Source organism: Haliotis rubra, unplaced genomic scaffold, assembly GCF_003918875.1.
Source record: "Haliotis rubra isolate DU_JTF1 unplaced genomic scaffold, ASM391887v1 Scf1026, whole genome shotgun sequence".
Classification (NCBI taxonomy): domain Eukaryota; kingdom Metazoa; phylum Mollusca; class Gastropoda; order Lepetellida; family Haliotidae; genus Haliotis; species Haliotis rubra.
In genome coordinates, this window is record NW_025764922.1 from 72,922 (window position 1) to 94,559 (window position 21,638).

The 21,638-nt window shown below is 46.0% G+C and overlaps 1 protein-coding gene across 1 annotated transcript in view; it reads right to left on the reverse strand.

The window, feature by feature from the left end:
• The window catches only part of LOC124271452 (neurobeachin-like protein 1), a 74,692-nt gene that overhangs the window by 20,728 nt on the left and 32,326 nt on the right, over window positions 1-21,638 (reverse strand). The window contains 15 exon segments of the mRNA XM_046706612.1: window positions 2,219-2,367; window positions 3,165-3,291; window positions 5,015-5,139; window positions 5,458-5,615; window positions 6,076-6,225; window positions 6,890-7,074; window positions 7,554-7,674; window positions 8,800-8,931; window positions 9,936-10,042; window positions 12,142-12,274; window positions 12,890-13,615; window positions 14,198-14,286; window positions 14,988-15,147; window positions 15,424-15,545; window positions 20,938-21,001. Coding sequence (XP_046562568.1) covers window positions 2,219-2,367; window positions 3,165-3,291; window positions 5,015-5,139; window positions 5,458-5,615; window positions 6,076-6,225; window positions 6,890-7,074; window positions 7,554-7,674; window positions 8,800-8,931; window positions 9,936-10,042; window positions 12,142-12,274; window positions 12,890-13,615; window positions 14,198-14,286; window positions 14,988-15,147; window positions 15,424-15,545; window positions 20,938-21,001 — 2,548 coding nt within the window.

A 21,638-nucleotide genomic window follows, 5' to 3' on the forward strand; every position in this document is an offset into this window, starting at 1 on the left:
CTTGGAGAGATTCCGACATTGGTCCACCACTGAAGGTGAGGAGACAACCACCGGGGACTGTGAGACTCCGGCCAGGTCCTCTGAGTGAGCCCACAACTTCGCCAAAGTTGCTGTATAGGGCGCATCCTCAAGCGGCCACACTACAGAGATAGTCGCCGCCATATGGCCCAGGGCTGACCAAGTCCGTGATGGTGCCTGGGGCTGGGAGAGAGCGAGGTCAGGCCTGAACTTCGGATAGTTGCGAAGACGACATCGCCGTCCCCCAGCGTTCCCCTCAGCCTCCAGGGCTGACCTCTGAATAGAGAGGTAGGCCTCCGGATGACCACCGCACCTGCTGCATGGCATTCGTAGGTCGGTAAGTAAGCCTGCTGCAGAAGCCCCCGAGGAGGGCAAACGGTGGCACTAAGCGCCCCTGCCTGGCAGGCGGAGCTGCTCGGAGGAAGCCGAGCCTCCCCAGGGTGACGAAGTGAAAACACACTCATCGACCACTGGCACAAAGAACGGGGAATCGTCCCCAGCTGGTACCTCTTGACAAGCTCAGGCAAGTCAAACTGGTGGCGTGTCCCAACCAGGTGGGGATCCACCACGTCCTGCACCAGGGGCGGGAATGCGGCAGATCTGCGTTGGTTGCCTAGGGCAGCAGCGCCTGCGCTGCAGCCGGGTTGCCTCCGGCGGCTGGTAGGCACCGCGGCCTGGGGAATAAGCTTCGGCAATGCCTGCCCCCCTCAGAGCCGTCGGAAAACGGAAAGCCCTCCGGCTCCTCTACCTCCCCAATGTCCATGGACTCGGGCACCCGAGCCCGAAGTCAGAGGCTGGATCTCCTCGCGAAGAGGACCCGAACCCGACCGGTGGGAGGCCTAGCACCAGACACAGAGGGAAGGGAAGAGCTGAAGGAACTCCCCGCTTCAGCACCCGACACCACACTCGAACCCGGTCCCGAGGCGCTGGAGGAATACCAGGCAGAACTGGTTCCTCCGGCTCTCATGGGGCGGGACGGCGAGGGACGGAACCCCAGGAATCCTCAGCGGACCCTGTGCCAACACCGAGAAGGGGACTGGGAAGCGAACCCTCCCCTCCTCGGGGGCAGCAGAGGCGTCCGGACCGAAGCCAGAGGCAGCGGATCTACAGGCGCCTCCAGGCCAAGGGATCGAGCGGGCTCGGCGATCCCACCCGGACTCTCCGTCCCCTGCTCAGAGTGGGCGAGGAACTCCTGCCGGAGACCTCTAACCGACTCATGAACAAGGGACTTCCACTGAGTCCATGTGCTGCTGGAAAAGCTGTGTGATAAGGACATGTCAAAACGGGCTAGGTGCAGTAGAAGGCCTGACTGCAGCGACTTAGCTTTTTGCCTGCCTTGGGGTTTTGGCTTTAGGCGCGAGGACCTGGGTCAGTTCCCCTCCGCCTCTCGCATTTCTCCTATAAGAGGAAATCAGCAACCCTCCTCTTCTGGGCTCGGGGAGAAGCCCATACATATCTCATATGTCGGGGATTATGTCGACTTTCTCTGGACAAAGCGAGACACTTGTCATGGCTTGTCTGCTCTGGGAATACTCTGTCCGCAGACAGAACATCCGGAAAAGCGCCTGAAAGCAAACACGCAAGCATGTAGCTAACAGCCGGAGCCAGCAGCATAAATATACCGCATTACAAAACATTGAAAATTACATGAATGCGACCACCGGGAAGAAATACTTGGTTAAAGCGCCAATATGACAACCACATGGCGCTAAACTTCCCGCCATGGAAAAGCAACACATCGCGTAAACCACAGGAATGTTAGCGTAAAATAATTAATACAAAGTCACAATTATGGGACAACCGACCGCAAAGCTTTACTGTTCCATTCATAGGACAAAATAAAGACCATACATACAGGTGGTGGTGTCCCAGACATTATTCTCTCTAACTTCTTATCAGTGAAAAGTTCAGCTCTACTTTACACATCCGTTCAGTGGAGTGACAGCAGAAGGAATGATGATACTGGCCTAGGTGCTTACCTGGTTGGCTGCGCATGCGTAGCGGGAGGTAACTCCACGAGGTGGGGGCCGTATAATAGATAAAAAAGATTTTATTTATTGTACAATATTTTTATTAAAACATTGATACAACTGTCACAGGACATTTTCAGCGCAGAAAATGCATATATGTACCCCAAGGACGATCGCTATGAAAAAGATTGTGTTTGTGTATATTTTGCATATTTAACATGCCCACTCACCTTCTTCCTTCACAAAGCTACAGTCAAAGAAATAGACATGAGTTGTTGTGACCTCCAGACGACCTTTAATGACCTCAACCAAGGTGACAAGGTCACATTCTTCAGACAGGACCAGTTTCTCTTTACCAACATACTCTTCACTGGCAGTGCTGTGGAGTGTAGAAAGTAGTAATGTTTTATGAGACAAAATATTATGGATGTCAACTTCTTTACTGTACACACGTTTCTGGGCTATTCCTTGCCTTCCTATTTTGGTACTTGAATACCAACTTCTATATGCCTCTCAAGAGCCTAGTAATGTTTTGGTAACTGTCAGTGCATCACAAATGAATAAATCTAAGTTGTTATTTGTACACTGAACTTTTTTCATCGTAAAATGAACATGTTAACTGTTAGCTAATGTTAGGTACAGATAGGGAAATCTTGATGCGAGTGTCACAAATTGTCATGGTTGATAGAGATATATTAAGTGTGGTGAGAATACCCAACCGCACAACCTTGATTCAGACCTTCATTTTCTTTGCAAATCAGTCCAACTAGGCACACTTGTTATGGATTGGTTGCTTTAAGTGTTACACTTCCATTTTTACCCCAAACATTCATTATATTTTCAGATGCTTCAGAGCTTGTAACTATTTTCTTTAAACACTGACACATGTTTTAAACATACACAATAAGGGTTTGTTGTTATTTGAAACAGAAATGTCTGGGGCATGTACTGGTAGGTGTTTTGTGGTAGTTACATAGTTTTTGCAACATTAGCAACAGACACTGTTAACTTCCTCACAAAGACGGCCTGCCATCGCATTAATGTCATCTCTCAGACAACTTTCAATTCATATCGTGATTTTTTTCCGATTTTACGAGGATGAATAACCCTTTGCATATAGGAGCATTTGAACAAGAAAAGTGCACTTGACAGGAATGTTGACTATCTATATCAGACCTTGAAGCACTGATGACATTCCAGTCTTCATCTCCAAGAGTATCATCTGCGATATTCTCCTTTGACACCAAGGCCTCTTTAGCAACTTTGATGGTCTTCACCTCTGGATTCTCAAGGTCAGAGACACCTGATTGATATACAAATATGTCTCATGAGTACTCTGACAGACCGGTATGACAATTGTTGCTTACAGTGTACAACATGTATGATGTACAGACATGACACAAGTTATGCATAGTGTTCAGTGTGTATGACATACAGATATGACACAAGTTATGGACAGTGTGCATGACATACAGATATGACACAAGTTGCATAGTGTGTATGACATAGACATGACACAAGTTACATACAGTATGTATGACATACAGATATGACACAAGTTATGGACAGTGTGTATGGCATACAGATATGACACAAGTTACATACAGTGTGTATGACATACAGATATGACACAAGTTATGGACAGTGTGCATGACATACAGATATGACAAGTTATGTAGTGTGTATGACATACAGATATGACACAAGTTGTGTACAGTGTGTATGACATACAGATATGACATACAGACAAGTTACATACAGTTTGTATGACATACAGATATGACACAAGTTATGTAGTGTATGACATACAGATATGACAAGTTATGTAGTGTGTATGACATACAGATATGACACAAGTTGTGTACAGTGTGTATGACATACAGATATGACAAGTTATGGACAGTGTGTATGACATACAGATATGACACAAGTTATGGACATGTATGACATACAGATATGACAAGTTATGGACAGTGTGTATGACATACAGATATGACACAAGTTATGTAATGTGTGTATGACATACAGATATGCCACAAGTTATGTACAGTGTGCATGACATACATATATGACAAGTTATGTACAGTGTGTATGACATACAGATATGACACAAGTTACACACAGTGTGTATGACAGACATGACACAAGTTACATAGTGTGTATGACATACAGACATGACACAAGTTATGTAAAGTGTGTATGACATACAGACATGACATGTTATATACAGTGTGTATGACAGACATGACAAGTTACATACAGTGTGTATGACAAAGATATGACACAAGTTACAGTGTGTATGACAAAGATGTGACACAAGTTACAGTGTGTATGACATACAGATATGACACATGTTACATACAGTGTGTATGACAGACATGACGAGTTACATACAGTGTGTATGACAGACATGACAAGTTACATACAGTGTGTATGACAGACATGCCAAGTTATATACAGTGCGTATGACAAAGATATGACACAAGTTAGGTACAGTGTGTATGACAGACATGACAAGTTACAGTGTGTATGACAATGATATGACACAAGTTACACACAGTGTGTATGACAAAGATATGACACAAGTTACACACAGTGTGTTTGACATAAATTATGACACAAGTTATGTACAGTGTGTATGACATACAGACATGACATGTTACATACAGTGTGTATGACATACAGATATGACATGTTACATAGTGTGTAGGACATACAGATATGACACAAGTTAAGTACAGTGTGAATGACATACAGATATGACAGAAGTTATATACATTGTTCAATGTGTATGACATACAGACATGACACAAATTACATACAGTGTCTATGACAAACAGACATGACACAAGTTATGTACAGTGTGTATGACACAGATATGACACAAGTTATGTACAGTGTGTATGACATACAGATATGACACAAGTTATATACATTGTTCAGTGTGTATGACACACAGGTATGACACAAGTTATGGACAGTGCTCAACATATGACATACAGATATAAGATGTGCCATGTACTTACCCAAGTTGTCCCGTTGTCTGCTGGCCTCGGTGTGAGGTTCAAAGTTGTAGTTCTGAATGACCTTCACCTTCATCCGCATGAAGTTCTCTTGGTTTGACAGTTTCCAGTGGACATCATGTTCATTCCTGACAGATGGAGATGACAGTGTTGTAACTGTATTTACTGACAGATGGCGATGACAGTGTTGTAACTGTATTTACTGACAGATGGAGATGACAGTGTTGTAACTGTATTTACTGAATGATGGTGACAAAATATGGTATAAGTGTATATACTGACAGATGGAGATGACAGTGTTGTAACTGTATTTACTGAATGATGGTGACAACCAAATAGTATAAGTTTATATACTGACAGATGGAGATGACAGTGTGTTGTAACTGTATTTACTGATATTGTTTCATATCATGACTGATGTGTCTGTATCATGTTAGACAACAAACCTCAGATGCCAGCTTCCTCGCTCCCCGGTGAAGAATCTCTTGTTGGCCCGCCATTTCCGCAAGGTAGAGAGATGCTGATTTCTCAGCTGTGTTGAGACATTTTGATATCGGCGGTATTCCTGGGATGACTTAGTTTTGAAAGGGTCTAACACTTGTGCCTGGAAGGAAAACAACAACATCTTACACCTGAACAAAAGATGTGCAAATAACAAAGTTACATGAGAAGGATGTGACTTACATGAGAAGGATGTTGTACTGGGAAGTACATCATGATGACACTAGACCATCCAGTGACTGATATGACTATCAATGCTGTTGGGTCCTGATGCAATGCAATCAACCATGTGACAAAGCCTGGCCACCTCATCCATAAAGTCAGCCCTTACCATCAGCAAAAGTAGCTGGGACCAATAACTAATCATCATTATTAGCCCTAGATCCTTTACACCCAAAAAAGTTAAGTGAGGAGGCTGGAAGAGGAGGAGGGAGGAGGAGGAGGAGGGAGGAGGAGGGAGGAAGAGGAGGGAGGATGAAGAGGAGGGATGAAGAGGAGGAGGAGGAGTATATTTTGAGTAAGCATCAACAAAGATGATCTACTGCAGTAGAGACCAATCATACCTGGAATTTGAGCTTGCTGTCACCAATGTCTCTGTTCCTCTTGTGCATGTTGAGCATCATGTTTTCATGGCATTCTCGCCAGAAGCCATTTGTAGCGGTGTGAGACTCGCTGAAGCTGGACTCAACAAAATGATGTCTTTGTGGATAGATCTGAAACCAAAAGAACTACATCTTTAAAACGGTTTCTTGAAAACAATATGATTCACCATGAAGGCAGAAAACTCTTTGACCAGTTGCTCAATCACATAACACCTGTTCCATCTAGTTTCAGGAAAAATAATTGTGTAGCAATACCTGGTGCCTTGTTCAGCAATAACCTTAGAGATGTGGCAAATGTTGTAGTTTGGGAGTTACAACAATCGTGAACCTCGAGTCTGTAGGTCACTGTCTCGTCATCAGTGAACTTTACTTTTGAAGTAAATCTAACAGAAATCATTGTCAGGACAGTCATAATTTTGTTTTCATTGATTTTCTAAGAATTAAAAAAGAACAAAAATATACTTAAATGTGTCTGAAAGATGGTCAAGAAATTACAAACAAGAAATCAATCCAGGCATCTTTAGTGAATGTAGCAATAAACTGGGGACATTATCTCGAAGATCTTTTACTGTTTCTTTTCCTTCAGCACGATCTAAATATCTTGACTGAAAGCTAAGAAAACCAGCATTCAAACAGGTAGAGGTTAGATTTCAAGGCCCATTCGCACAGCAAATTTCTTTGTGGAACTTTCGCATGATTTAATGCAGCTGCATCCATTAAACCACTAAACATTGGTCTTCTTATGGAGAATGATGCACTGTTTACCACAACTCACATAGTTTGTGACAAACGTCTTCCACTCCTCGGTGTGGCAGTAGGAACGGAAGTCGTCAAAGAAGGTGGGACTCATGGTGGTCTGAGGCAGGTTGGGGAGGTTCACTTCAATATTCAGGAGTGTGTGGGCCTTGTCCACAAGGGCCTTCAGTACCGGCACTAGGAACGAGTAGTTGTCTGTGTTCTCTAAACACACGAAACATGAATGTGATGCAGAGGTCGAAGTACAGGAAACAGATACCATTTTCACATTGAAAAGATTTCATATTTTGTCAGACTCATGTAAAAACGTTTCTTAAGTTATCTTTAGGAATCCAGTAATGATTGGAGTTCCTGAGGACCCAAGTTTGAGATACTGCTTCATAATCTAGATTTGAGTCATTCAAGACCAAGGTGCTTCATAAGAAAGGTCTGAGATATTTCTTCAAGACTTCGGGTTTAGATATCGTTTATAACCACAGCTTGAGATATTGCTTGATGACTACCATTTGAGAAACATTAGGTAACTTCAGTTTAGTCTTCTAATTTTTGTGTGCCAAATGACATAAATGTGTAATGACAATATACAGATATTTCTTTCAAAGCTTTGTAAGCTTCTGCTCATTAACAAATATCACTGTCTGTAGAAAAAAAAAGAAGTGGAAATGAAGAAAGAAAAAACCTACCATCCACAGCTCCGATGATGATAGAGTTCAAAGTGCCAATGATATAAGAGGCCTCAGCTGAGCTGCTGATGAGCTTGGTCTGCACCAAAGCATGAAGTCTAGCTGTGGCCACTGCACACATCTACAGTGGGAAGAAGTACATGTCATGAAATTCAAGCTGCATATACCTGTTACAGACTTACAACTTTGCTCTGAAGATTAGAAGAATAAAATAACTTCATTCCAAACGATTTAGTCCAATCAAAATCCATCCATTTCTGAGTTGAATCTTGAATACAGAGCAAACCATAGTATCAACTACCTTGCTGAAACTAGAAAGTGTTTTTTCTCGTAAAAACAGATGTCTCCCCCTTTCCCCAATTCAATGTTGAGACCTCAAGCAATTCATTTGATTCCTTCAATTTCAAAATCTCTACCTTCAAAAAGACCAAGTCCAAATTGTTGCCATGAAAACAGAAAAAAATAAAATTGAAAAAAAACCACTCAAACCCCTTAAAGGCATATCTACGTGATATGGAGGGGCAACATAGCAAATTTGATGAAGGTGGGTCAATTAGTTTCAGAATTTTGCTCCGGAAACAAATTTTACCCTTCAAAAAGACAAAAGTCCAAATTGTTGCCATGAAAACAGAATATAGATAAAATTGAAAAAAACTCAAACCCCAAAAGGCACATCTATATGAAATGGAGAGGCAGTACACTAAATTTGGTGAAGATTGTTTAAGTAGTTTTAGCGTTATGTTCTGGAAACAGTGGGAATGCTGACGCCCATGGAAACTCAACCAAAAACAATATGTCTCCCGACCCTTCGGGGGGGGAGACATAACTACTCTCTTGGTATTCCTTGTGTCAAACAATTTTTGCTGGCAACTGAATTGTTTCAGGGGGAACCCTTATTATTTCAAATCACAAATACATTCCTAGGCATCTGGAATTGTTTACTTCATATCAGAAAGAATATGAAAAAAGCCTAAGCAATGCAGATTTTAGACTGCACGGTGAAACAAGCAAATGCTGACAAACAAGAAACATGACAAGGCAAATCTGGGAATCAGTTATACAATCATAGGTCTCTTGTATGCCTGAAGGAAGAAACTATTTACATCTAACCGCAGTGACTTAGATGAGTGGGCCACCATGTCCCGAGCATAATGTGCAAAGTCAACTGAAAGTTCTCAACTGAAAAATACGTGTTGACAATGGTTGTGTGGTAAGTGTAGTTCTGCCTAGTACAGGGTCTACTCACATCCAGGTTAGGGTGCTTGGCAAAAGCCAGAAGTATGCTGAGACCCAGATGAACCATCTCCTTCCAGCCCAGGCCGGTCTCCACCTCCCATACACCCAGGGTGTCCAGGAGTGACATCACATCCTCCAGGAGCTGAAACACAGAATATACACAACATAATGTCAGCATGGGATACATAACAAATTATCTTACCTTCACGTGAAAAGCTTTTATTTCATTGGTCAATAACGCTTTAACAAGTTTCCGTGCAAATGATATCACCCACTGCAAAAAATATTACCCACTGCCACTGTAACGGCCAAACTCTCTGGCCGAGAAGCTGCATCGCTAACAATCATATAACGTCATAATATGACGCATGCAGTGCATGGAGTTTGAAAACCGTTCAATTAGCTGTTTTTGAGTTCAATATGTACACATTTATTTTACCACCTTTCACTGCTTTATTGAAACTATTTTATACAATGAATCGTTTGCAGACTCAACTTAAACATAATTTACCATTTTTATAGCAGTTTTAAGCTGGCCAGAATATGTTTCACTGATTTTAAAAATCCAGTTGAGAGGCAGACACCATTTTGTTTATATGTCATATAGTCGGTAGCAAGCTTATCGATCTTCAAAATAAAATAAAAAGATAATTTGTACATCTAACATGGCGGTAGGATAAATATGTTGTTAACTTCTCCCTCAGGTAATACGGTCTGATGTACGCCTTTTTGTAGCAGTGTCATCCCTACCCGCTCGGGTAACACTGCTACAAAAAGGCGTACATCAGACTGTATTACCCTCGAAAGAAGCATACAACTTATATTGTCAATGCTAGACAACTGCAAGTTGTCAACACTGGACTCAAAGCATACTGTCAACACTACACTAATAGCATACTGTCAGCATTATATTCAGACACACCTCCTCCAACAGCTACAAACACCACATACTGTTGACAAATTGATATAACTAAACACATCAGCTCTGAACAAGTTCTAGCCTCCAGTCCAGGTAATGAAAGTCGACAAACTATTGATCATTATCAGGGTGATTCTGGACTTTCAATAGTATTGTAATACTACCCAGATTGTGCACCAGATGGAGTTTATTTAGTTGCATAATCTCTACCCGTCTAAACAACTCACCCTCTCACTGTATTTAACTTCATTATCACAGCTGTCGTCAGTCACAAAATTGCGCACAATCCTCACCAACTCAATGGCATTTTCTGTGTGGACGGCTATCGGTTGACCTGGACAATACAAAGTATGAACAGCTCTTATACATAACAGAAATATATAACATATCATATTATCAATGAAAGACTGTTCAAGAATTGTGCCTCTCTTAATGATAGGCAACTGGTGGGCATGATGAAACAATACTGTTGCTGTGGTGATAGATAAACATAAGCTACTAAATTCAGTCCTTATAATGTCTGTGTTTACTATATTCCCATTATACTGATACATGAGATAACATAGTGTAATACCCTAGCTGTATCCTTGATTTCAGCAGGACATGGGATAACACAGTGTAATACCCTAGCTGTATCCTTGACTTCAGCGGGACATGAGATAACACAGTGTAATACCCTAGCTGTATCCTTGATTTCAGCAGTACATGGGAGATAACACAGTGTAATACCCTAGTTGTATCCTTGATTTCAGCGGGACATGAGATAACATAGTGTAATACCCTAGCTGTATCCTTGATTTCAGCGGGACATGGGAGATAACACAGTGTAATACCCTAACTGTATCCTTGATTTCAGCAGTACATGGGAGATAACACAGTGTAATACCCTAGCTGTATCCTTGATTTCAGCAGTACATGGGAGATAACACAGTGTAATACCCTAGCTGTATCCTTGATTTCAGCGGGACATGAGATAACACAGTGTAATACCCTAGCTGTATCCTTGATTTCAGCAGTACATGGGAGATAACACAGTGTAATACCCTAGATGTATCCTTGATTTCAGCATGGGGACATGTAATACCCTAGCTGATAACATAGTGTAATACCCTAACTGTATCCTTGATTTCAGCAGTACATGGGAGATAACACAGTGTAATACCCTAGTTGTATCCTTGATTTCAGCAGTACATGGGAGATAACACAGTGTAATACCCTAGCTGTATCCTTGATTGCAGCGGGACATGGGATAACATAGTGTAATACCCTAACTGTATCCTTGATTTCAGCAGGACATGGGAGATAACACAGTGTAATACCCTAGCTGTATCCTTGATTTCAGCGGGACATGGGATAACATAGTGTAATATCATAGCTGTATCCTTGATTTCAGCGGGACATGGGATAACATAGTGTAATACCATAGCTGTATCCTTGATTTCAGCGGGACATGGGATAACATAGTGTAATACCCTAACTGTATCCTTGATTTCAGCGGACACATGGGATAACATAGTGTAATACCCTAGCTGTATCCTGTATCCTTGATTTCAGCGGGACATGGGATAACATAGTGTAATACCCTAGCTGTATCCTTGATTTCAGCGGAACATGGGATAACATAGTGTAATACCCTAGCTGTATCCTTGATTTCAGCAGTACATGGGAGATAACACAGTGTAATACCCTAGCTGTATCCTTGATTTCAGCAGTACATGGGAGATAACACAGTGTAATACCCTAGCTGTATCCTTGATTTCAGCAGGACATGGGATAACATAGTGTAATACCCTAACTGTATCCTTGATTTCAGCAGGACATGGGATAACACAGTGTAATACCCTAGCTGTATCCTTGATTTCAGGGGACATGGGATAACATAGTGTAATATCATAGCTGTATCCTTGATTTCAGCGGGACATGGGATAACATAGTGTAATATCATAGCTGTATCCTTGATTTCAGTGGGACATGGGATAACACAGTGTAATACCATAGCTGTATCCTTGGATAACACAGTGTATCCTTGATTTCAGACATGGGATAATACAGTGTAATATCTAACTGTATCCTTGATTTCAGCGGCACATGGGATAACATAGTGTAATACCTAGCTGTATCCTTGATTTCAGCAGTACATGGAGATAACACAGTGTAATACCCTAGCTGTATCCTTGATTTCAGCGGGACATGGGATAACATAGTGTAATACCCTAGCTGTATCCTTGATTTCAGCGGGACATGGGAGATAACACAGTGTAATACCCTAGCTGTATCCTTGATTTAATAGGGATCATGGAAAGGGATAACACAGTGTAATACCCTAGCCATATCCTTGATTTCAGACCTACATGGAAGGTAACACAGTGTAATACCTTACCCGTATCCTTGATTTCAGACCTACATGGAAGGTAACACAGTGTAATACCTTACCCGTATCCTTGATGTCAGAGGTACATGAGTGTAGCATCATCTCCAGTAGACGCCTCTTCAGCTCATGTTTTGGACGGACTAGAATGTGAGTATCACAGATGTGGTCTATACAGGCAAACACCTCACCCCGATCCTACAAACAGACAATGTGATGTACATTCATCACAGCACAGGACTAATCCTGGGATAAATACATGCTAACATTTCTATATGTGATTCAGCATAAATACATTTGAAGCATGGATATTTTAAAAGGTTTGCAGTTACTTCAATGAAGTATGTATTCCTTCATACAAATGGGCATGTCAGGCAAATACATATACATTCAGACTGTTTCTTGTTTCAACTTCTGATTGTGGCCTTTGACTCTGGAATGTTATATCTGTTGACCAACAAATACAAATTTGTTCTCATAGTGCAACATCGATGTGATGAAAATGACAGCACAGCAAGTGAAAAGAAAACTCATCAAAACTAAATACATTCCTTGTCTTTCAATTGTTATCCGTTAACAGATATAGGTCAAAGTTAAATTAAGTGATTTTTTCACAAACATGTTGAATGCACTTTTGTGAAAGTGTTAATGCTAAATGATGTCAGAAATCCTGACAAATGATGGGTTGGTCTGACACCATAACATGTTTGCCTTGCTCCTCCTGATTTGCAGCAGGCTATACTTCAAACAAATATTCACATACATGGGCACTGCACCTAATCACTACTTCAGTGAAGAAAAAGCCAGGCTCACCCTCCAGACATTTTTGTCTGATCCATCGATCCCCTTCCACATGACGGTGAGCAGGATTATGAGTACGTTCTGGCACAGTTCCTCGGTCTGCTCCACTGTATCCCGCACAAAGATCTTCTGTATACCAAGATTATCCAGGGCACGCTGAAAATTCTCTGCCTGAGCAACAGATGCTCTCCGAGAATCATTTCCAAGCTCCATTGCGAGGTCTGATATACTCTCACTAAGAGACATGCTGCTTTGACTCTGAGACAAAGAATCTTTGCAATCTGCTGCACGTTGTCCAATAGCACTTAAATCTTCTACACTTGTACTTGAACTCCGACTCATTGACCTTGACCTTTCCTCCTCGGACATATTCAAATCGTCAAAACGCTGTGATTGGATAAACAAAGGAGTCATTGGGGTTCGGGAACTTCCTTGCTCAGAATATCCACTGTTGTTAGAAATGTCCAAAGCATCTGGTCGAAGGGCACCCTCCTTAATCTGACTAGAACGACGTCTTTGGGTTAAGTCGCCATTCATGAAGTTGCTGTTTGCAGCACCGCCTAGAGCCTCCTCTCTGGTCTCAGACACCTGGAGAACAGGGTTGACCATCTGTGAGGCGCTCCCACTGTTTCCTGTCAATGGCTCCTGAATCAATAGTTTAGCAATGGTGTCCTGCCAACACAGTTGTTTTGCAAATCCCTTAGCTGCCCCAGGCTTTGACACAAGAATTGATAGAAGCTGGAATGACAAAGATTCAAGAATTAGCCTTGTGTACCAGCACTGAAATGTAAAGCTGATTTTCATTTTATTTACTTCAAATATGTCATTATATATGGACTTGCATTCCTACCAGCATACTTTCAGGTCTTGTTGAAACTGACTGATTTGTGTATGTAATTGTTATCATGAAACTTTCCAGTTTCTAACAGGTAGTACGGTTTGAATGCACCCCAGGCAGCAGGAAATGAAGTCTAATTGCACAAGCAGCTTTGCCTTCATCATATTTTGCTGCTCAGAATATCAATTTCTCAAAATTTAAACCATGTTGACATGAAACCTTCCAGATTCTAACAGGCAGTATGGTTTGAATCGTTTCAAGTGAAATGATAATGCAGTCTAACTGCACAGGCAGTTTTGACTTCATCACCTTTAGCTGCTAAGAATATTAAGAGGTTAGGAAACAAATTTCTAAAAACTTTAGCAGTTTGGAACAGTCATGCCCATCTGTGAAGGGAAATATTATGCTCATGTAGTCATCTATAATTGTCGACATTTTGTCCACTCTAATAAAGCAAGGTGTTGAGAGTGACAACCACTGACCTGTCTACTGGCCTCCAGCCTGATGTCCAGCCCACTGTTGTGGATAAGGGTCAGGATGGACAGGATAGCATTGTAAGTCTGGCTCGTCTCTGAAATATGGCACACAGGAGTGATTAAGTGTTATAGGGCAAAAAGCAAAACGTACAGTGGAAACCCTCTAAACTAGCAGCCCTCCAATCCGGCATGCTCTCAATATCGGCACTAGAATTTGGTCCCCGGTAGACGCTAATTTATGATGATAAACTGCTCTCTAAACCAGCACGCCCTCTATACCGGCATTTTGTGCCGGTCCCAATGAGTGCCGGTTTAGAGGGCTTCCACTGTAATGTCAAATCTGCATGATCAGTTCATCTCATTGTCATTAACAGAATTATTTATCAGGATCAGGTAGCAATGTATTTTGCATTTAGCTGTTACAACTGCGCTTTACAACTGGGATGATTTATCAATCTCATGTTCATGAGGTGTGAGTGCATGCTTTATTACACCACCTTCAGGCCAGTCAATTTGTTTGTTCTGACAATTTAGTGATTGACATCATGAGCATCAATCTATGCATTTGGGTTGCTGAAGATCAGTTCTAGGATATTCATAGGTCTTCTTCCTGTGAATAGTCTAGTCTATCCATAGATCGCACAATGTGGCAAACTGACCCTTGCCACATGCATGTTTTTTTTTCAAACTAATTCTCTTCCAGAAACTAAATACAGTTAATATTTGCCTAAAAGGAAGATTGACAAGCAGCCTCTAATATCCAGTATTGCAAGACCAGCTTTGACGAAACACTCACCGACAAATGACACCTGCTCCACGAATCTCCTGATCATGGGGACAGAGAGATCATAGCCCTGCATGAGAGATATCAGTCCAAGGTGGCCACAGTCAGACAGACGAAGCCGCTGTTTGGATTTCTCATATACTCTGTCTGACTTTAGAAGGATGTGCAAAACCTACAGAGAAGATATGATTCTGTGATACTTGATAAAGTTCCTAAGGGTACAAGCAGTGGGGTATATCAGTTTGATATCTGTCCAAATACTTATACAACACTGAAGGAAATAAAAATATTCAACACAGCAAGACACTGAAAGGTTCAGTCTGTCACGATAGATACTCTTAGGTCCAGCTTGTACGTCAAATGTACTGAAAACATGAAAATGAACTGTCAATGTGTCGTTTTGCTGAAAAGTCATACAATGGCATTTTATGATTAACAGAACTTGTACCTTGACAATTTTCTCGTAGTATATGACAGAGTAGTTTTTGTAAGTTAGCAGGACGTATAGCATCTCAGCCATCTCAGGCTCAAACAGCAGCAGGTAGAGCTGATCGTGAAATTTTTCCAAACCTGCAGAGGTTTTCAATTCTTTGAAGAGAGTCGTCCTTGGGGTACATATTATGCATTTTCCGGCTGTAAAATGTCCTGTGACAGTTGTATCAATGTTTTTGAATAAAAGATTGTACAATAAATAAACTCTTTTATTTATTATCACGGACCCTACCTCGCGGAGTTACCTCCCTTAAGCATGCGCACCAACTGGGTAGGCTCCTAGACCCGTATCATCATTCCTTCTGCTGAATTCTCATCAGTGAACAGAATTGCGGGGAGGTGGGTGGGCCCTACCCCAGGGCGACTCTCTTCAAAGAATTGAAAACCTCTGCAGGTTTGGAAAATTCTTTTCAGAGATCGTCCTTGGGGTACATATTATGCATAAACACAGACTCCCAAAGACCCGGAGGCCAGGGAGGAGGAATTCTGTCCAAGCACACACAAAATATAGCGATCGTATCATGGAAAAAAATTGAACAGGCGCCATAACACTCACCTGTCACTTTCGACCCAGTTTAAGCTTCCGCGAGAGGCATTATGGGAGGAACTGACAGGGAGGATTTGTGCTCAAAGGCGACCTCTAGCATAATGAGACATTGCGTAGTGCGAATGTCAGTGAAATCCGACCCACTAAGTGGCTTCTTAGGTGAGAGCACCGTGGGGAAAACAAAATACCACTCACTAGCGATATCGTAACTCCTTAGAGAATCGAAGGGGTACAGGTTCTCTGAGTGCTTTCGTAGCAGACATGTCAATAATGGAATCATTGTACAGTAAGCGTCAACACAAACCAATAAACCAAGACTCACTTGGTCAGGGTGGCAGGACACTGTCCACTGGAAAAGCGATGCGACCAAAGCTCGCCGCGATTGCGTGAATGTGTATCGAGCTGATAATGGCGTATAAAAGTGCTTGGCGGCTCCAAATGGCGGCAGAGCAGATCTCTTCAATGGGAGTGCGCTGCAAAACTTTGATGCGGCTACTGCCTGACCGAGTGAGCCTTCAACCCCTCAGGGGAGGCTTGCCCTTAGCCTGATAAAGCGGCACAAATACGAAACAAGCCAGCGAGACAAAGTTTGCTTGCTGCGCTGGCAGACCAGCCTTCCCGCCACCGTAACAACAGAACAGCTGGGTACCCGTCACGGATCCCCTGCGTTAGTTTGATATAGACTTTGGCGTCTTCACGGACATCCAGCGGGTGAGTGCTCGTAGGAGTGGTCCCGATGTGGAAGGCTGGGTAAGAGTAGGAAGTTCGATAGGAGCTGTCACATGGAAGCGTGATCGACCCGATTCGGTAAGTATCTGGGGGCCGAATGCTGACCACGATCCGTGTGAAACACAGTCAGCGCCCGGGTCGGACGACATAGCATGTATATCGCCGACTCTTGACCAGATGTTACGCCACCAGAAACACAGCTTTCCAGGTCAACAACTGAATGGAAATAGCCGATAGGTGTGAGAAAGTGGGACGGACAGCCAATCGAGCCGCGATCGACAAATCCCAAAGGTGGACTGGTTAAGCCTGAGAGCAGGTCGAATCCGTTCAGCGCCAGCTAAGCTATGCGAGAGGTGCTGCCCCAGAAGAGCACCATCGACGGGGGTGTGAAAAGTGGAAATAGCGGTGGAGTAGCCACGAATGGTGAAGCCGCCAGGCCTTCTTCCAAGCGAGCTTGCAAAACTCCAATACTCGGACTAAATCCGCCCAGAAAAGGGATCTGCAATGCCCTATCTGAACACCAGCGCGCATAAGCGGGACCACCTATCCTCATACTGAGCGTTTGCCGAATCCGCCTCGAAGCCAGAATTGTGTCTGCAACTGCTGCAGGAATTCCAGCGTGCCTCGAGGTTAGACCTGACAGAGGCCAAGCCACCCACTGAATCCGTGGATTTGGGTGGAAGCTCCGTTCTGAGTGAGAATGTCGGTCGCCAAAGGTAATAGAACAGGAGGCTGAGCCAGAAACCTGAGAATTACGGAAACCAGCTCTGTGGCGGCCAAAGCGGTGCCAGTAGCACAAGTAGCCGAGCTGGCTGGGTGGACAGCTGTGAAAGGACCGCGGGGAATGAGTGGTAGCGGCGGGGGCGCCCAGAGCACTTTGCCCGTCAATCCAGCAGGAAGGCGTCGGCAGCCAGCGCCCTCTGGTCGGTATCCGAGAGCAGAACGCGGGTGTCTGATCGTCCGCCCGGGCGCAAACAGATCCACCTCGAGCGACCGTACAACTGGGAGATTACTGTGAATATCTGCCTGTCGAGCATCCACTTCGTCGCGGGGCCAGGATCGGCGAGGCGCATCTGCTGCGCGCCGTTCTCCAGCCCGGGGAGATAAACAGGGAGTACCTGACAATGCGTACTGGTGGCTCCAGAGGAGAAAGTCCACGCTTCCGGGGCGCTGGGGACACCGTGCCTCCCTGCTTCAGGATATGCGACATGGCCGTCTGGTTGTCTAACTGAAGGCGGACTACCTGGCCCGCGGACATGCTCTCTGAAGCGCTTTCGAATACCAACCGCACAGCTCTCAGCTCCAACGTTGATGTGAAGGTGAGCCCGGCCCGGACCAGAGTCGGAAGCCGACAGACTGCCAAACGCCCCCAGCCCGTGAGGGGCGCATCTGTCTGAACTGTGAGAGCTGGCGTCGGGATTTCCAAGGGAACCCCTGGTGAGATTCCGACATTTGTCCACCACTGAAGGTGAGGTGTCAACCACTTTCGGGGACTGTGAGACTGCGCTCCAGATCCTCCGTGTGAGTCCACAGCCGAGCCAAAGCTTGCTGTATGGGGCGCATCCTCAACAGCGCCCGCCACACTACAGAGATAAATTAAGCGCCATATGGCCCAGTAGGCGGAGCCAAGTCCGTGCTGGTGCCTGGGGCTGGGAGAGGAATGAAGATACCATCTCGAACTCTGGTGACCCGGTCGAGGCGACAAGGAAGCGAGATCCTTGTTACGTTTGGAATCGCTCCAAGAAAAACCAAGTCCTGGGTGGGTACCAGGTCGGATTTCTTGAGGTTGATGATCCACCCCAGTCGAGTTAGAATGTCTATCACTGTGTGAGTAGCATCTTGACTTCGCTGGCTGTGTTAGTGCTCGAGCAACCAGTCGTCTAGGTAAGGGTAACAAGCGCCTTCCTTGCGGCGAGCTAGGGTAGCTGGGACTAACATGAGCTTGGTGAACACCCTTGGGGCAGTCGATATGCGAAGGGAGCACCCTGAATTGGTAATACATCCCGTCGTAAGAGACCCGGAGGTACTGCTTGAGCGAGGGATGTATGGGTATCTGAAATCGCATCCTTTAGGTCGATTGGCGTGAGCCAATCGCCCGGGCTGAACAGATGAGATCACCGGCGCCAGTGTCTCCATCTTGAAGGATGGTGCCGAGCATGCGATTCAACCCCTTGAGGTTGAGAATCGGGCCGGAACCCGCCGTCTTTCGCCGGGCGAGGAAATGCGTGGAGTAAAATCCCGCCTGTTCCTCTCCCGGTGGAATGCGCTTCGATTGCGGACTTGTCCAGCAGAGCCTGAACCGTCGGCGCAATATGTCGCCCTGGCTTGGCATGGCGGCACGAGAGTGCGTCGTATGCGGTGAAGTCGAGGCGGACCTGCCGCTTCCACAGTGGGAGATGGCCTATGCTGACCGTGGCCAGCACCCAAAGCGTTGTTGGTAGCCTTCTCCCATTCCGGCAGGAAAGAGAAGCGACCTCCCACTAGGATATGGGGTAGGAAGCTGGCGTCGCGTGGACCCTAGTAAGCGGAGCTGACTGGGTGTGACACCGCGGCTTGGCGGCAGCCTGTTGGGTTAGCGGGAGGTGGGGCAGACCTCCAGCGCCAGCAGGCTGGGGAGCTAGTCGAGGACTGCTCCTTGCCCCTACCCTTGGCGGACCTACTCCTCCGCCCTACCTACCAGCGGCGAAGCCAGCCCGGCAGACTTCGGGTGTAGGCTGCACCCGGCGGAGGAGGAAGGTGGCGGGGGCAGCGGGAGGCGAGACACCCAGCGGGTGCTCAACAAGGCCTTAGAATCCTTGAAGGAGGTAGCTGCAGCGGCAGCCTCCCGTATGACCTGCTGTGCCCGGGAAAGAGGGTGGCTCCCAGGCGGAAAGGGAGAGCCAGCAAGGTCTGCTGTGTTGCTGCTGCGAGTACCTGGGCGTCGACAGCCACAGCCTGCGCATCCCCATGACTGCGCACATCACCGTCGGCGCAGCAGACCGCCAAAGAGTGGCGAGTGAGCCTGAACTTCCGACAGCTGGCCGGATTGTAGCGACATCGCGGCGACCGCGTCGCCAGCATGCCCCTCCGCCTCCAGGGCCGACCTCTGTATCGAGGAGAGGTAGGCCTCATGGACCACCACCCGCACCTGCTGCGCCAGCGTTCGGTAGACCTCCTCGTAGGTCGATGCAGCGTGATGCGCGAAGCGCCAGCGAGGGCAAAAGGTGGAGTGGCCCTTGCCGAGCAGCGGGCTGCTCGGAGGAAGCGAGCCTCCCCAGAGGCGGCGGAAGTGAAAACACACTTTCGTCAGCGATCGGTCACGGCGAACAGGGAATCCTCCCCAAGCTGGTAGCGCCCGCCGCGAGTTCAGGTAAGTCAAACCTGACTCGGGTACCAGACAAGAGGGATCGACCCGTCAGCGCGACCAGCGATGGCAGAATCGCGGGCTGCGTCTGTGAGGGTTGCCTAGGGGCAAGCGCCTCGCCAGGCAAAGCGGAACTCAGTCGAGTCCCGCTACCAGCAGGCACGCGGCCTGGGGTAGGCCCTCGGCAATTCTCTGCGGACCTCCCGCCAAGGCGAAGCAAAGCGGAAGCTGCCGTCATGCTCCTCGACCTCCCGAGCTCCATTGCCTCGGCGTCCGAGCCGAGTCAGAGGCTGGGTCTCCTCCGTAAGAGGACCCTAACCCGACCCGGTGGACTGCCTGGCGCTGGGCACCACAGGAAGGGAGGAACAGACCGACTGCTCCCGTCAGCGCCAGCCCGGCGGCGCGTGGACCCGGTCCCGAGGCGCTGGAGGCAGGCCAGGCAGAACTGGTGCCTCCGGCTCTCATGGGGGCGGGTGTGCGCGCCAGGGGACGGAATACCAGGAATACTCAGCGGCCCAAAGCGCAAGCTCGAGAGGGACTGGGAGCACCTCCCTCTCGGAGCAGCCCGAGGCGTCGGACCCGAAGCCAGAGCAGCGGATCGACAGGCGCCTCAAGGCTGAGGATCTAGCGAGGCGGCGATCCCACCCGGACTCTCCGCCCCGTCGGAGTGGGCGAGGAACTCCTGGCGGAGACCTCCAACCCGACTCCCGAGCGAAGGACTTCATTGAGTCCATCTGCTTCTGAAACATCGACTCCATTAGAGACATGTCAAAACCACTTTCGAAGTGGTAGGAGGGAAGGCCCGCGGGATTTTTCCTTTTGGGCCGCCCGTTTAGATTTTGGCGGGGAACCTGCGTCAGGTCCCCTCCGCCTCCGCATCTCGCGGTAAAACAGGGTGTCGGCCGCCCGCCTCTTCTGTGCCGGGGAAAAGGCCAGACAAATTGAACATGTATCAGCCACATGGCCCGTCTTCTCCAGACAGGGCCGCATTGGGAGTGACTGTCAGCCGGGGAATACTTCCCCACAGACCGAACAACAGGTAAAAGCCTGAAACAAACCGCGTAAACATGTTAGTTAACTTGTGGCCAGAAGCAGAGAAACCGCGTAGAAAACATTGAAAAATCGTGAAGGTTACCCGCGAGGAAAGTAATAGTTGGTTTTAAAGCGCCAATAATGCGACCAGCGACGCGCTAAACTTCCGCCATGGCAGAGCAAACTTGCGTAAACCGCGGGGAAAGTTTGCGTATTTTGATAGTACTTATACAAAGTCACAATTATGGAAACAACCACTGTAAGGCTTTACTGTTATTGTTTTAGACAAATAAAAACCAAACATACAGGTGGTGTCTCAGACATCTTAAAATACAAGCCCGTGCGGCTCATGAAAGGTAATCTAGCGAGCGTCTGTTCAGGGCCGTGACAGCAGAAGGAATGATGATCACGGGTCTAGGAGCCTACCCAGTTGAGTGCGCATGCGCTAAGGGGAGGTAACTCCGTGAGGTAGGGTCCATTATAATAAATAAAAGAGTTTATTTATTGTACAATCTTTTTA